This window comes from Artemia sp. Qi Xiang Cuo, chromosome 20, assembly GCF_049724085.1.
Source record: "Artemia sp. Qi Xiang Cuo chromosome 20, ASM4972408v1, whole genome shotgun sequence".
In the NCBI taxonomy this organism is placed as follows: Eukaryota; Metazoa; Arthropoda; class Branchiopoda; order Anostraca; family Artemiidae; genus Artemia; species Artemia sp. Qi Xiang Cuo.
Window position 1 is genome coordinate 10,236,367 of NC_142813.1, and position 17,637 is coordinate 10,254,003.

At 34.3% G+C, this 17,637-nt stretch overlaps 1 protein-coding gene across 1 annotated transcript in view; it reads left to right on the forward strand.

Annotated features, from left to right (window-relative positions):
- The window catches only part of LOC148939854 (uncharacterized), a 450,089-nt gene that overhangs the window by 348,291 nt on the left and 84,161 nt on the right, over window positions 1–17,637 (forward strand). Inside the window, exon 11 of the mRNA XM_089105986.1 lies at window positions 1,392–1,511. Coding sequence (XP_088962112.1) covers window positions 1,392–1,511 — 120 coding nt within the window. The remainder of the gene's footprint in view (window positions 1–1,391; window positions 1,512–17,637) is intronic.

Consider the following 17,637-nt stretch of genomic DNA (forward strand, 5'->3'; position numbering starts at 1 on the left):
AATCCTTGAAGTCGAATAGACTTAAGTTCAACTCTTCGAAATCGGAAATGGTCCTATTCAATTGGAAAACTGATTTTTGTGTTCCTACCATTGCCCTTGGTTCTAGCTCCGTCCAGCCAGTGGATCACCTCATTTATCTAGGTTTACTCGTAGGTTCTTCTATCCATCACACCCGAAAACTTCTCCTCGAACAGCTTAAACGACGAATTTCAGCGTCTTACGCTTCAGTTGTATCGTGCAAGCTCCGATTGAACCGGCTGCTTCTAGCAAGCTTGTATAACGCCAGTTTTTTTATAACAAAGTTTTGATAACAATGTATACACCGAAAGAATTAGATTTTACGCTGACTATAAATGTATAAAATTCATGCAGTTGAAAGCCACTCACTAATAGCTAAAAGCAAATAATTATGGGATTTTCAGAAAGAGACAAAATCCACCCAAAACAGCTAATATTCTTTATGAAAATCAATTTGTTTTTTTAAATTATTTATACAAGAGCTTTTCTTCTCTTTTCGGATTTCTTTTTAATTTATAAGATAATTATCTTATTGACAAGAGTTTGATATTGAAATAATAGGGCTTATTTTTGATCAGACTCTATTACTTTATTTATTATTTCTATATTTTGCATTATAGTTTTGGAAACCTTAAAATTGTCTTATAATAAAAAAAGAATTAATACAAGATAACTGTTATTTCTTTATCCTTTTCTTTGTTTAGTAGAGGAAAGTCAGAGAAACTTCGGGTAAAAGATGAAGAAGTTGACAAAAGAAAAAAAACAAAAAACGAAATGATCTGATGTGAACGTTAACCTAATACCATGTATGCCTGGTCAACCATGTAATGAATATTAAGAATATTTCAAAAGTTTGATGTTTATCTTCTGTAGTTTTAAGCTCATTTTCATGTGCAAGTTCTAAATGGTGCTGGGATCTACCAAATCCTGGGACCTTCTTAAAAAATGGATCTTTATGGAATATAGCAATAGTCTAATAAGACGACATAATAAATGTTTTATACTTATTTCATTTTATCTTTTATATAAATGTTTATTTTTCAATGTTTTATTTTCTTATACAAATCTGCTTCGAAATGATTTTTGACTGCAGTCCGAAGACGAAGTTTGATTCAAGTGGTTCAGGTGAGATTAAAAAAAGAAACAGGGGAAGAGGAAGAGAGGGAGAAAGAAGGAAAAAGAGAAAAGACGAGAGGAAATAGACACAAAGAGAGAAGGTAGAAGTGGAAACTAGGGTAGATTGGGGGACAACGAGAGAAAAAGGAAGAGAGGAGGAGGGTTGCAAGAGAAAGAGGGAGAGCCAGACAGTGACGGAGAAGAATTAAAGAGAGAGAGAGAGACAACATAGAATTTATTTTCACCTTTTTTTTCAGTGGACCAAATTGTAAATCCTATATTGAAGTCTACGACACTTCACTGGACATACGGTGGCCAAACACTCCAGTTGAACGATTTTGCAGCCCAATAGAAAGGAAAGCCTTTGGAAGTAAGGGGTGCGTTTCATAACTTATAACAGTTTGAAAAGGTGATATTTATTCATATTTATTATAGGATCAAGGCATTGAAAAGGTTTCGAAGAGACTTATAAATAGTAAGAAATGATTGAAGAACTTCAATATCTAGGAAACACTATTGTCACCCCGGCTGATAAAAACATGCCAATGCGTAGGTACACCACAAAGGTTGGACTATCCAAAAGGGGCTATTTGAAAAGGCTCTCAGTAGCTTTGTTTTATTAAAGAATATTGTGATTGGCTTACAAAAACAAAAAATCACAGACAATAATAAATACTCCTTTCCATACAATAATAAAAAGTTGTCCTCCTTGTCTGTTAGACTGTTCTTGTTCATTAGCCTCTTTTGGCTTTTTCTGGCTTTGTCTTTCTATGACCTTTCTTTGGCTTTCTGTTTTTGTTTGGGTATACTTTCTTACAAGATAATAAAAATAAGCCCATGAGGTAAAACATGTAAGATGTACGAATACGCTAGGAACAAAGGTGCTTATGCATTATATCTTACCCAAGAAAGAAGTCAAGTTTGTTTAATTCTAATTAAATAAAATAAAATAGGATGGAAATGTAATAGTTTAGAAATAAATTTGGGCTATATATCTGCACATTATGGGGGGTGGGGGTAAAACATAGCATATATTAAATATGTAACCTAACCTAAGTACCTCCCCCCCCTTAAAATCGCCAAAAAAACAACAGTTTAAATATTGTAAACACAATAAGAAATCACGCTTTGCGATCCATTTATCCATTGCCTTTGCAAATAGCCGTTTGACTTGTTTCTTGTAGTATTCCCTTGTACAGTCTATAGCGGTGGGTAAGATATAATGCATAAGTACCGGAACAAAAATGAAAATAAGACAAAACCAAACGAAGATAATTTTTAGCCAATGAATTAACTAAAAACAAAACATGTATATCTCAAACAACCATTGGAAGTAAGAATCTAGTAAAGATAATCCGAAATATTGACCAGAGGCAATTCAGAAACTTCCGTTCTTCATTCACCACCTTATTATTTACCTTAAGGTACATTCACCATCTTATTTACCTTACGGACACAATATGAAGGACACTTGAAAAATTCAATACCTGGCTCAGAACTTAAGCAGTGTAATTACAAAAAGCTTTTCATTCAGTTAACAACAGTACTTTGCAAGGAAAACTATCCAATCTACTTCGAGTAGACTTCTGTTTAAATAACTAAAAAAAAAAAAAATTAACAGAAAATAAGGAGCGACATTAAAACTTAAAACGAACAGAAATTATTCCGTATATAAAAGGGGATGTCCCCTCCTCAACGCCTCGCTCTTTACGCTAATGTTTTTTATGGTTTAAAAAATAAAGTCGTGAGACAGAGTCAAACTTTAGCATAAAGAGCGAGGTGTTGAGGAGGGGACAGCTCCTTTCATATATGATCGTTTCTTACTAGGTTGCTAGCTACCGCTGCAACCCGGAAATGCTGCAACCCGGATTCACATATATAGTTATGAGAGGAAGCGTGACCGAGCGGTCCAAGGCACAAATGTTAGTCACCAGTCTCTTATGAGGCGTGGGTTCAAATCTTACCGCTGGTATCCGATTATGATTTGTGTACAAAAATCAAATATCTTTGAAAAGACTGCAGCATGAAAAGATATAAAAATGCAGTTTTCAGTGGAAAAATTTATTCTCTTCTAGAAATAATTTATTTTAGTTACAAAAGATCTTTAACCTAATTAATATCCTTTAAAGTGAGCCATTGAACAACTCTCTACGATATTCCAGTGCCAAGATATTTGTGGAAAAGAAAAAAAGGAAAAAAAAGAAAAAAAATATCTCGTTTAGGCAGAAAGTTGTAGTAGCTGTCACTTTTCTTGATTTTCAAGTCAATATATTTCTCTTGCTGTTTAAGCCAAGGGACAGAAAGTTTCCTATATAGGGGTTTTGAACAAGGCAGTTCTAATGGTGTACTTTTTGTTTTGATCTGACTCCTTTGTTAGGAGTTATTGGTTTTTATATTTCTTAACATTGGACGTGATCGTCACTTACAAGGTTGCTAGCTACCGCTGCAATCCGGATGAGAGACAGCGTGGCCGAGTGGTCCAAGGCGCTGGTGTTAGCCGCCAGTCTCTTCGGAGGCGTGTGTTCAAATCTTACCGCTTGTACACGATTATGATTGATGTACAAAAATCAAATATCTTTGAAAAGACTGCAGTATGAAAAGACATCAAAAATGCAGTTTTTAGTGGAAAAATTTATTCTCTCTTAGGAATAACTTATTTTAGTTACAAAAGATTTTTATCCCAATTAATTTCCTTTAAAATGAGCCATTGAACAACTCTCTACGATGTTCCAGTGCCAAGCTATCTGTGGAAAAAAAAAAGAAAAAAAAATATACCGTTTGTGGAGAATAACGTGGTTAAAGTTAATTTTCCTGATTTTCAAGCCAATATATTTCCCTTGTTGTTCAAGCCAAATGACAGGAAGTTTCCTATAAAAGGGTTTTGGACAATGCGGTTCTAATGGTGTACTTTTTGTTTTGATCTGACTCATTTTTTAGGAGCTATGCGTTTTTATATTTCTTAACATTGGACGTGATCGTCTCTTACAGGGTTCCTAGCTACCGCTTTAACCCGGATATTACTTCATATATGGTTTCTACCTTCAATTATAACGTCATTTATCAAGATTTGCCATAAAAACACTGTTTTTAGTGGAAAAATAGATTTGCTTTAAAATAAATAATTAAATTACAAATGGCAATAGCTCTAGTAATTTGCTTTAAAATGAGCCATTGAACAACTCTCTACGATGTTCCAGTTCCAAGCTATATGTGGAAAAGAAAAAAAGAGATAAAAAGAAAAAAAAATGTCGTTTGGGCAGAATGCTGTAGTTGCTGTCACTTTTCTTGATTTTCAAGCCAATATATTTCCCTTGCTATTAAAGTCAAATGACAGAAAGTTTCCTATATAGGGGTTTTGGACAAGGTAGTTCTAATGGTATACTTTTTGTTTCGATCCGACCTTTTTTTAGGAGTTATGGGTTTTTATATTTCGTAACATTGGACATGATCGTCTCTTACTAGGTTGCTAGCTACCACTGCAACCCGGATTCTCAGGGATGAAAGAACCATCTGTATAGAAGGCAATAAAATTATTGTTATATGTTTGGATATGCTTTACTATAATAAGTTTAAAATTTTAATTTATTTTTCTAGTTTGAATTGAAAGATTCAAGTTATTGCTCGGATACAATAAATATTTTTGCAGTTTTACATAATAACTTGAATGACTCTCAATTGAGAACAAACGACATTTTGTGTTTCCTCGTTTTTCAAAAATAAGGCAAATTTTCTCAGGCTCTTATTTTTTGATGGATACCATTAAACTTGATGAAACTTGCATATTTAAAATTAACGTAAAAATCAAATTCTTTTGATGTATCTATTGGCATCAAAATCCTGTTTTTTAGAGTTTTGGTTACTATTGAGACGAGTCGCTTTTACTATACAGTTCATTACCACGAACTATCTGATACCGCTGCAACCCGGATGAAATCCTTACTGTATTGCTAGCTACCACCGCAACCCGGATGATCAGACGCCATAAATATTTTTGCAATTTGCAGTTAAATAAAATTATTTTATATAAAATTGTAAGGGATTATTCTAGTTTCAGTTGACAAATAAGATTTTTTTTTCAAGGAATCGAGCAGCTAACTAAGTCGAGTATATGCAATGGTTTGTTCTTCGAATCATCGTCTCTTAATTAGGTTGCTAGCTACCGCTGCACCCCGGAACTCTTAAAAAAAATATTTTATCTTTAATTACAGAAGGAACTAGATGTAGCAAGTTACTATTGAGACGTGTCGGTCTTATTACACATTTCCAGAATTATTCTAGTTTCAGTTAACATATGATTTTTTTGTTAAACCCCCCCCCCCCCCCCAAAAAAAAATTACTGCATTTTACATAACAATAGATAATTATATTAAAAAAACCTAATTGACAAATACCATTTATGATGAACTATATCGGTCCTTTATGTAAACAAAAATCAAACATCTTTGAAAAGACTGCAGTATGAAAATACATCAAAAATGCAGTTTTTTGACAAAATTGATTCTACTTGAAAAAATATTTTATTTTTAATTAGAAAAGGCACTAGATGTAGCAATTTCCTTAAAAATGAGCCTATATACAGCTCTCTATGATTTTCCGGTACCCAGCTAGCTGAGGAGTCAAATCAACTAGAAGAAAAAAAGGTGCTGTTTGTGGAGAATATCGTGGTTAAAGTCAATTTTCTTGATTTTCAACCCAACATATTTTCCTTGTTATTCATGCCCAAGGACGGTAAGCTTGCTATATAGAGGTTTTGGACAAGGTGGTTGTAATAGTATTTCTTTTTTTTAAGCCAATATATTTCCCTTGCTGTTCAAGCCAAGGAACAGAAAGTTGCCTATACAGGGGCTTCGGACAAAACGGTTCTAATGGTGTACTTTTTGTTGTGATCTGACTCCTTTTCTAAAAGCTATGGGTTTTTATATTTCTTAACATTTGACGTGATCGTCTCTTACTAGGTTGATAGCTACCGCTGCAACCCGGATAAGAAAATTTCATTGCATGGGCAACATTTCATTCTTTAATATAATAATGTTAAACAAAGAGACTCCGGGTTACAGCTGCCGCTGCAACCGAGATATCGTTACAATCTGGTTAGCTTGTAAGCCACCCCTGGAACCACCGTATATCAGTTACTATGGGCGAGAGATCATTCTTTACTGTATTCTACGACAACTCCTTCAATACGAAGTGCCCTGGTCTAAAAGAAACAAACAAACCAAAAAAAAAAATAATAATAATAATAATACATTGTGCCAATCCCATTTTGAGGGATTCCAGGCTCTTTTTAGAAAATCCTGAAATTTTATTTTCGTAATTCCTAAACACTGTTTTGTTGGAGGTGACTAATAGTTACTTCTCTTGAATCGGATTCTATGGGCCGGGGTTGGCCCTTTATTAGGTAACCATTATGTGTGAGGTCGTACTGCAGTAGTACAACGTTGTTATTTTTGTTTAGTGCCTTTGGGGCTAGTTGCCCTCCAATTACTTTCGACTATTAAAAAGAGCACTAGCCACTCCAATTTCCAATCGATTGAGCCCTTTTCGAAGTTTTTATGACGACTCCTTCGATACGAAGTGCCCGGGTATGGAGAAACCCCCCTCCCAAAAAAAACAACACATTGTGCCCACATCGATTTATTTGGGGGAATGATGGGCGTGGGGGGGGGCTAGTTGCCCTCCAATCACTTTCGACTATTAAAAAAGGCGCTAGCCACTCCAATTTCCAATCGAATAAGCCCTTTTTGAAGTGTCTGCGACAACTCCTTCGATAAGAAGTGCCAGATACGAAGTATGGAGAAAAAAAACAACACATTGTGCCCATATCGTTCTTTACTATGATTCCATTTTAAAAATAATTTGTTTTAATTACAAAAGGTAATTAACCCCATTAATTTCCTTTAAAATGAGCCATTGAACAAGTCTCTACGATGTTCCAGTGCCAAGCTATTTGTGGAAATACTAACCTATACTATAATTAAGTGGCGTATAAAATTTAGTATAGGCAAGTGGTCGTTCTTTATTATAAATGAAATATTCAAAATATTGCTCGGATACCATAGTTATTTTTGCAGTTTACACAAGCTGCAAAGAACGTACAGGCTGATCTTTGTAAATTAAGAAACATTTTACGAATGTTTTACCGGGAATACGAAAAATATTCAAAATTAAAGATTAAAATTATCTCTGAAAGAACAGATTTTGTTGAAAAGTCAGCTAGAGATGCTTTCTCAAAACTTCATAGTAATATCCAAAAGAAATGTTAAATGTTTAGTGAAAAGCTTCCAAGGTATGGACCTGCAGCTGTGGAAACAGTTTACAGATGTAATGGGAAATCTTATACATCACTGTAAATATATGGAGACATAATTGTCCTTTACTTAGTTTCAGCTTAAATTCGATGATCGAGCCTTTATGTAACTCAAACAATCAAGTAGCTAACTAAGTCCAATATATGGAATGGTTTTTTATTTCAGTGATCGTCTTTTAATGTAATCTTTAACATAAACTTCATTAATCGGATATTTTAATATATTCTATATGGTCTAGAGGCTGGGATAGCTCCCACTCAGTAGGCTTGAGTTCAATTTCTGTATGGGAAATTTTTACTTATGATGATTCCTTAAGAAACATATAAAATTTCTTAATATAATATTATAATTATAATGATGTATAATATAAATACTGTAATCTTAACTATATTAACTATAGTGAAGTTGCGTATGCAAGTTAGTATAGGGAAGAGTTCGATCTTTATTATAATTATGTATTCATGAATGAGACCATTTACAGTTTTGACGTTTCTTATATAGTAATTATGACGTCACTGCATCAAAAATACAGTTTTTATTGGAAAAATTTATTCTCTTTTAGAAATAATTTATTTTAGTTACTATAGATTTTTAACCCAATTAATTTCCTTTAAAATGAGCTATTGAAAAACCCTCTACGATGTTCCAGTGCCAAGCTATCTCTGGATACAAAAAAAAAAAAAGAAGAAAAAAAAAAAAAAAAATATCCCGGTTGGGGAGAATAACGGGGTTAAAGTCAATTTTCTTGATTTTCAAGCCAATATATTTCCCTTGCTGTTCAAGCCAAGGGACAGAAAGTTTCCTATACAGGGGTTTCGGACAAGGCGGTTCTAATGGTGTACTTTTTGTTTTGATCTGACTCCTTTTTTAGGAGCTATGGGTTTTTATATTTCTTAACATTGGACGTGATCGTCTCTTACTAGGTTGCTAGCTACCGCTGCAACCCGGATAAAGAGCAAAACGCTGGTATTTGCAAAAATATTTGTACATATTTTAACAAGGGATTACAACAATTCAAAAACCTTAAAAAAGAAAACCAAAAGTTTGAAGCTTAGTAGATATCGTTGTTAGAAATCGGACTTGCTTTTATAATCAAATATCCTTGAAAAGACTGCAACATGAAAAAACAACAAACTATCTGCGGTTAGAAGACAAGTACCAATCAAAATCTATATATATATAGAATCTATGTAAGGAAGCTTGCCACGTGCCGAGTGCTGGGGCCCAGCAGCGACACCGGCAGGCTCCCGGTACTATAATTAATATAAACTCCACAGCTAACTCAGTTCAATATATGCAATGGTGTGCTTTTCTAATGATCTTCCTCTAATATAGACTATGGACTAAAGTTCGTTCTTTAATTTAAATATTAAAAATTATTATCTTATCTTATATGTAACTTTCATTTTTTAAGTCTTCGATAGTTTAATGGTAAGCATGCCCACTTGTTCCGTGGGAGAACGGGGTTCGATTCCCCGTCGTGGAGAATTTTTAATGTGTTGAATTAAAAGCCCTCTTATAAATTTAAAATTATAAAAAGAAACTTGTTTATTTACATCCTAGCTAAAGTAATGGAGATAATATGAATGAACCACAGGTTTTAGTTTCTTTGGGCTTGAGTTCGTTTTTTAACTGTAAATAAAAACAGGAAAAAGCCTACGGCTTTTTCTTCTTTTAAATAGTAAGAGACGACACTCAAACAATCAAGTAGCTAACTAAGTCCAATGTATGGAATGGTTTATTATTTCAGTGATCGTCTTTTAATGTAACTTGTCGGTTGAATACCTTTGCTTTTCTCTTTTCAAGATGTTGTCTCTGTTTTTTGTATAGTACTGTTTTCTTAAATTACGTATAACTCGCTTAGAACGCATCTTATTACAAAACAAGAAATAATATTCTTATCTAATTAACACTTCTTAAGACTCGTAACGAGTATCCAAAAAATAAAACTAATTTTTAAATTTTCAGGTATTTTGTTAGTTTCAATGAAAAGATTAAAATTATTGCGCAGATATCATAAATATTTTTGCACTTTACATAATAAGTTTAGCGATTCTAAACTGAAAAATAAAATATATTAAAAAATTAAATATTTGTGGTCTGATAATACATAGTAAATCTCACATCGGGTAGTTAGAACCTAACGAAAAAATAAAACTAATTTTAACATTTTAAGGTATTTTTCTAGCTTGAATTGAAATATTCAAACTATTGCTCGGATACCAAGGATATTTTTGCAGTTTACACAAGCTGCAAAGAACGCACAGGCTGATCTTTGTAAATTGAGAAAAATTTTACGAATGTTTTACCGGGATTACGAAAAATATTCAAAATTAAAGATTAAAATTATCTCTAAAAGAATGGTTTTTGTTGAAAAGTCGGCTAGAGATGCTTTCGCAAAACTTCATAGTAATATCCAAAAGAAATGTTGCATGTTTAGTGAAAAGCTTCCAAAGTATGGACCGGCAACTGTGGAACAGTTTACAGATGTAATGGGGAATATTATACATCACTGTGAATATATGGAGGCATAATTGTCCTTTACTTATTTTCAGCTTAAATTCGATGATCGAGCCTTTATTATGTACTAACTACATCCAACGACTATGACGTCATTGATCAATATTGTATATACAAAATTAAGTTTTTCGTAAAAAATAATTAATTAAAAAAAAAAAAAAAGTACAAATGGCACTAGATCTAGAGATTTCCTTTCAAATGAGCCATTGAACAACTCTCTATGACGTTCCAGTGCCAAGCTATCTGTGGAAAAGAAAGAAAGAAAAAAATATCCCGTTTGGGGAGAATAACGTGGTTAAAGTCAATTTTCTTGATTTTCAAGCCAATATATTTTCTTTGTTATTCAAGCCAAAGGGTGGTAAGTTTCCTTTATAGGGGTTTCAGACAAGGTGGTTCTAATGGTGTACTTTTTGTTTTGATCTGACTTTTTTCTAGGAGTTAGGGGTTTTTATATTTCTTAACATTGGACGTGATCGTCTCTTACTAGGTTGCTAGCTACCGCTGCAACCCGGAAACTTTAAAATGATCCATTGAACAACTCTCTATGATGTTCCAGTGCTAAGCTATCTATGGAATATAAAGTTTAAAATACAACCTTACCACGAACTGTTTGATTGCTTCAAAAATCACATGTCTTTAAAAGACAGCAGTATGGAAAGACATCAAAAATACAGTTTTTAGTGGAAAAATTTATCCTGTTTTAAAATAATTTGTTTTAGTTACAAAAGGTTTTTAACCCAATTAATTTCCTTTAAAATGAGCCATTGAACAACTTTTTACGATGTTCCAGTGCCAAGCTATCTCTGGAAACAAAAGAAAGAAAGAAAAAAATATCCCGTTTAGGCAGAATGTTGTAGTAGCTGCCAATTTTCTTGATTTTCAAACCAATATATTTCCCTTGCTGTTCAATCCAAGGGACAGAAAGTTACCTATACAGGGGTTTCGGACAAGGTGGTTCTAATGGTGTACTTTTTGTTTTGAACTGACTCCTTTTTTAGGAACTATGGTTTTTTTTATTTCTTAACATTGAACGTGATCGTCTCTTACTAGGTTGCTAGCTACCGCTGCAACCCGGATAATATAAACCACCTTATATCAGTTACTATGGGCCAGAGATCGTTCTTTACTGTAACATTGATCAATCTTTAACATTAATTATAATCTTATTTTAGCTACAATGGGCTGGAAGTTTGTTCTTTAATGTAAACAAAGTCTAATTTATGCAATGGTTTGTTATTCAAATGATCGTCCTTTAATGTAACTACATAACTCATTTTAAAGGTAGAACTCTTTCTAATTGATTACAAACAGGAAAAAGCCTACGGCTTTTTCTTCTTTGAAATAGTAAGAGACTAGCCTCAAACAATCAAGTAGCTAACTAAATCAAATCCATGTATTGGGTTTTTATTCCAATGACCGTCTTTTAGTGGAAAATTTTAATATATTGACCTTAAATATAATAACTGTACTAGCCTATACTATAGTTAAGTGGCCTATAAAATTTATTATAGGAAAGAGGTCGTTCTTTATTATAATTCTTCAACTGAAGGGCTTCTCATTCTTTGTTTGGGACCTCCAACAATGGAATTTTTTTTTCATTGAGTCTGTTGTCCTTTAGAGTTTAATTCATTTGTCATACATACTTCATCTGGTGGACCTCCGAGTTGTTTTTCTGGGAACTCAAACAATGGAAGATCTGTTCTATAAATTTGTCTCAAACGGTTGTACTCAATTAAAGCATCAACATCGCAATAAATCTTTGTCTTATCAAATTCTACTAGATGTAAACCTGCACTAGTGGTCACACGGGAAAGAGCAACGTACAACATACCTGGACCGAAGCAACGATTACCTGCGTCAACAATTGCACACAGTAAACTTAGTCCTTGGGACTTGTGCATTGTAATGGCAAAGTCCAGTTGAAGAGGAAACTGTCTTCGCGTAAAAAAGACTTGCTTCAAAACTTCAAAGCGCACGGTTTCTCTGCCAATTTCAACCGGAAGTTCCAGTTCATCAAATTTTACAAGAACTCCAATTGTTTCTCCGTTTGGTAGCAACTTGAAGCTTGTTACTGTTCCCAATGATCCATTTACTAGCCCCTTAGTAACACAAATATTTCTTTGGAGCATTACACGTGCACCTACTGCAAGTAACAAGCTCATGAAAGAACCGGCTGTTCTTTTTTTGTCGTTGCCAAAGTTTAAAACAGTGTTTGCTGCTTTCTGTTCGATTCGTTTGTCGTCAACAACTGAAGAGAGTCGATCAACTTCAGAAAGTTTAACGTAGTCTGAGAAGCTTTTTGTAAGAAGTAAATCGTTAACTACCATAGAATTTTCATTGGTGGGCATAAGAATGACAGGTCTATTTCCCTCTTCATACAATTTTGAGTAAAGATCTATTATTTCGTAATTTGAAGCTCTGTAGGAGTTCCCAACTTTTCTCTTGTAAAGACTATTCAAATTTTCACCAGTGCAAAACCCCTATCTAATTTCAGCAAATGTATTAGCGTAACTCTTATCCATCTTTTGTCTCACATTTATGCTTAGTTCCTCATACTCAAATAGATGCCAGAGGTTAAAAGTACCAAATGATCTGATCCTGTTTTTTACTTCTAGTCGCGTGAGAGGCATATAAGAAGGATTACCACTTACTGGTCTTAATTCAAGAAAATCTCCCAAAAATACGCAGTTAGCATTGCCCATTGGCAAATCAACTACCAATATTTTTGATAGTCTTAAATGAATATAGGTTAAAAGAAGAGACAAAACCATACAAATTTCATCAATAATAAAAACTCTTGTCTCCTTAAGTGTCTTTCTCAAAGTGAGAATTTTTTAAGTGGAGAGAGGTGTGTATTTTGTGGTGTTTTACTGATCAATAGCTAAACTTAAACAACTATGTATTGTTAAAACATTTATGATATGTGCAGAAATACCAGTAGGTGCCATAACTACAACGGGACAATCTTCATTCTTGAACTTGTTGCAAAGTAGTCTTCTCACGACACTGATAACCCAAGATTTTCCTGTACCCCCACATCCAGATACAATCAACTTCAAAGATGTTGCACCATTGCGCTTGGTAACTGAGTCTAAAATGTTGTCAACAACTCTCTTTTGATCAATATTGAGCGACTCATAATCATTTTTCAGCCTGTCTTTGGTGTCATCATTTAAAATCTGTTTTTTTGCGTCTAACAAATCCTCCATAGCATCTGCTGCTCTGTCAATGACTCCTCCCTGAATTACATTTTCTGGGTCATTTTCAATGTTTTCATCAATATTTTCTGCCTTCAGAATTTCTTTTGCACGTTCTCGGACCCTTTCTTCAAATTCTATATCGCTTTTCCTCTTAACAACAAATTTTTCGTGGTAAGCTACCATGTTGGGATAGTTTACACTTTCAACACAGTAGGCTTCGCAGTTGCTATTTCCACTGACCACTAGTTCATTTTCATTTCTCCAAGGTTTAAACAATTTTAAAAGATCTTCATAGTAAGCATTTTTCTTCTCGTCAGTTTTAAATGGGTTTTCCTTTCTGTGCTGTATGATATACGGTTTAAAAAGCATTTTTCTGAGGTAGAAGGACCCGTCAGTTAACATCATATTATCATCAGTATCATTACGCTCCCGTTCATACCAAGACAATAACTGAAAAAGACTAATATTTTCCATATGTTCCGGTCTTTTAGGGTAGATATCAATAACCCAGTGGGCAATGTACAAATCACTACACTGTGGGTCGTTTTTAGCAAGCTTTTCAAGCTCCTCATACCCTCTCAGTGTCCTCTTCACCTCGCTCTTTTTCGCAAGGTCAATATATCTAAATTGCCTAGAAATGCTATACAATTTAGTACCAAGAAGCCTATCAGCAGCTTCAACTGCTCCAACTTGACGGGTTTTTATGGACTTCGACAAGTAGGACATAGTTCGTTGACCAAGACTTTTGCATGCATTATTTACTTTCTCCCACATTGCTTCTATTTCGACACTCTCTGCTTTAGTCATATAATCGGTAATGTAATACGGTAATTTAGAGCCCAAATGGCCAATATATTGAACATCAACGTTTGCTTGATTAGCAATAAGTAAGGCAGGAGAATAGTCATTTATATAACGCTCGTCATCTCTTCAAAGCAGATGATATATTCTTTTTCTTGGCTTTTTACGGTTTTTACCATGAGCCAAGCAGTCGAGGATGTCATATAATTCTGTTCGTTCCTTTGTAGGACGAGGAAAGCCAAACTTACAATACGTAACCCACCTTCCTCTTTTTCTCTTATACTTTCTTTGACAGTATGTATTACAGTGGTGCACTTGATGGTCTTTGACCAGTTTGTGAAGAGTTGGACTAGTCAATCTATTTGGTATTTCACAAGTTATAATACTATTGATATACTGAATCACTTCAGACCCTGTTGATTTCCCAATAATGGGAGCATCTTCAATCCACAAGACACAGTGTACATTAATCGCACCTCGTTTCTGATACTCGATATGCCAGAAATGATCCTTAATTTTACCAAACAAAGGATTTGTCTTTGAACAAATTAGCTCATTAAATATAGGTGTCCATTTTTGGTCAAAGTGCATGGAAACTGCAATTGGATCTAGACACGTCAACTCTGCTGGGGTCATTTTTGCCACACCAGGTAAGTTCTTATGGACAGTCCGTAAATAGTCAATAAATTCAGGAGAGTACCACTCATCACATGAAACTGTCAGAAAAAAAGTCAGTGAACCCAATTGCTCAATCATTGACTTTACTTTATAGGAAAGAGATTGAAAATACTGCTGAGATCCTCTGATTTTTGATTGAACAGAAAACAAAGTCGCTTCCATCTCTTCATCACGGGACTGAAGCCTGTCTATAAATTTGCGAGCATTTTGATTTGGTTTCACAGTCCGCAACATATGACCGACGCTATTACACATGTAAGACAATTCTTGCAATTGGAAGCTGTGAAAAAGAAACTGTTTGTCAAGACGAAACTTAGTATGTCTGCTAAGAAGCCTTGATTTAAAATATTCTGCATTCCTAATCCGAAATGGTCTTGCCTTGTCACGCAAGCCATATTTGCCTTTCGGGAAAAGATTTGGAAACACTTTTAGATCAAGTTCTTCCTGAAATAAGTCTTCGCTCTCACCTTTTAGTTTCTTGATTTGAAATTGGTCAGTACCAAGATCTTTCATCTGCTTAAAATCTTCAATGAAGTCTTTTGGAACCGCTGAATTGAGAGGCTGGACAGAAAAATGTTTAACCAATGTAGATTTTGCGCTTTCTGTCAGTTTCTGAAGGATTGCAGCTTCCGGTATTTCAGGTAAATTATCAACACCAACCGCTTTTTCAGCAAGACGTGCTTCAAGTATTTTATTTAAATCTTCTAGGGTGTATGCATGTATTGTTTTATAGAGACTGTTGTTCTCTCTTAACCACAACAGTGCTTCATGGACTTTTCTCAGATCTATTAGTGCAGTCCAAACATTCTTGTTGTAAGTAGGCTGACCATTGACAATGACTACAAAACTATCAATGTTAAGAAGTTTTTCAGGCTGAATATCTGCATTTGCTTGCACATCAACAGGTAGATATACTATTCTCCCCTTAAGAGCGTCAACAAGTTCTGTTCTAGGTCTCTTCAATGCAGTTACTTGCCCTAATCTGACGATCGTAAGACAAGGCATTACAAATCGAATCATTGCCATTTCAAAATTATTTAAACAATTTATACATTCCGGTGTACAGTCTATATGAAGGTTATTTAATACTGATCGGACATTCTCCTGACTTTTCAACATTTTCCCAGCACAGTAATCACAGACAAAGAATGAATCTATGACATCTTCTTTCCAACCTGTACATTGAATTAGTTGTTCTCTGTCATCTTTGGGTATGTCCTGTTGTAGGTGTTCTAAAATCGTGGCCATCATTACATCAAAACCTTTCTTATTTGAAAGGGATCTTAGACTCTTCAATTGGTATTTTGTCTTTATCTGCTCACAACTGTCACAATGCATTGTGAGGTATACATCCCTGATGTTAGCTACCTTATCAAGGCTCTCACCAAATAATTCTATTATTGTATTTTCATCCACAGAAATTCTAATATTGCTATCACCGTAAATGAAGTCTTGACTATTATTACGACATATTCTACTTGACACTTCTTCTATGTAATGACTTAGTTTCTTGTATGAGCCCTCGACTTTTAGTAGATTAATATGTTGTATAATCTTACATTTTGATACTGCCTTATATACGCTATTAATAAAACAGTTCAAGACAGGAAAATGTGGAGCTAGTGCCCTTAGAGAACGCAAATAGCTCTGACATCCCTCATTTGGGCTACAGTATAACGAATGCCCATGCTTTCTTGTGTCCCTGTAATTGATTTCACAATAATCCAAGCCGCCAAGGTAGAAATTAACCACTTTGTCAGTTGAAAATTTTAATGCTATATTATTTTCAAGGATATCAAAAAGAATTTGACATAATTCAATATCCGTCGGATAGAGCTTGCAGATATCAGGGTGACATTGCCAAGTAACCTGCTGCCCAATTTTTGGTTTTGAATGTTTACTCAGATTGTTATAGGTGACTTCAGCCATCATAATTTCCTTGTCAGATCTAGTTTTAGAGCATTTTTTCAATAGTTGTCTCGTACTTTTCAGGACAGTTTGTTCTACTACACACAGAATTGTTTGCCAAATATTCAGTAGAACTAAAAGGACTGTTTAAAACACAGTTAGAAATGCTTTTTTCTTGAGTCGGTGTTCCAGGAATTTGTTCTAAATCATTAGTCTTACAAACACATTTACTAATAACCCTAACAGGCTCGTTTTCACCATAATTGAAAAACATTGCTTTTCCTTCGCTGTTGACAGGTATGCTTGTATATATATTTTTATTGCTGCTACATAAACTGCAATTGATCCTTCCAAAATTAATATACGAATTTTCTAAGAAGTACGCCTCCGTATATTCACTGTGTTGTCGAACATTTTCCATTGCATCTATAAACTATTCCGTAGTTGCCAATCCATGCCTTGGAAGCTTTTCATTAAACTGACAACATTTCTTTTGGATATTACTATGAAGCTTTGCCAAAGAATTTCTAGCCGACTTTTCAACAGCATCCGCTCTTTCAAAGAGAATTTTAATCTGTAATTTTGAATACTTTTCGTGATCCCGATAAAACATGCGTAAAATGTTTCTCAATTTACAAAGATCAGCCTGCATTTTTGCCATCTTCTTGTATTTCTGAATGTAATTTTTCCCTTTGTCCTTATGCGTTCTTCGGTACAACCTCGCAGAGAATTTAATTTTTTCATTATAGATTTTGTCACCCCAGTAACGCTCCTTAATCTTTTGTTTGGCTGTCTCAATTTTTACTTCTCGATACACCTGGACGGTTGAATACCTTTGCTTCTGGTTTTTCTTATATTTGACTCGGTAATCTTCATCATTGTGATAACTCTCCTTGAACTTTTGTTTGGCTGTCTCAATTTTTGTATGTCTATAATCTTCATCATTGTGATAACACATCTTGCTCTTTTGTCTAGCCTGCTCAATTCTTGCTTCTCTGTAATATTTATCATTGTGATAACGCTCCTTGATCTTTTGTCTAGCCTGCTAAATTTTTACTTCTCGATACGCCTGGTCGGTTGAATACCTT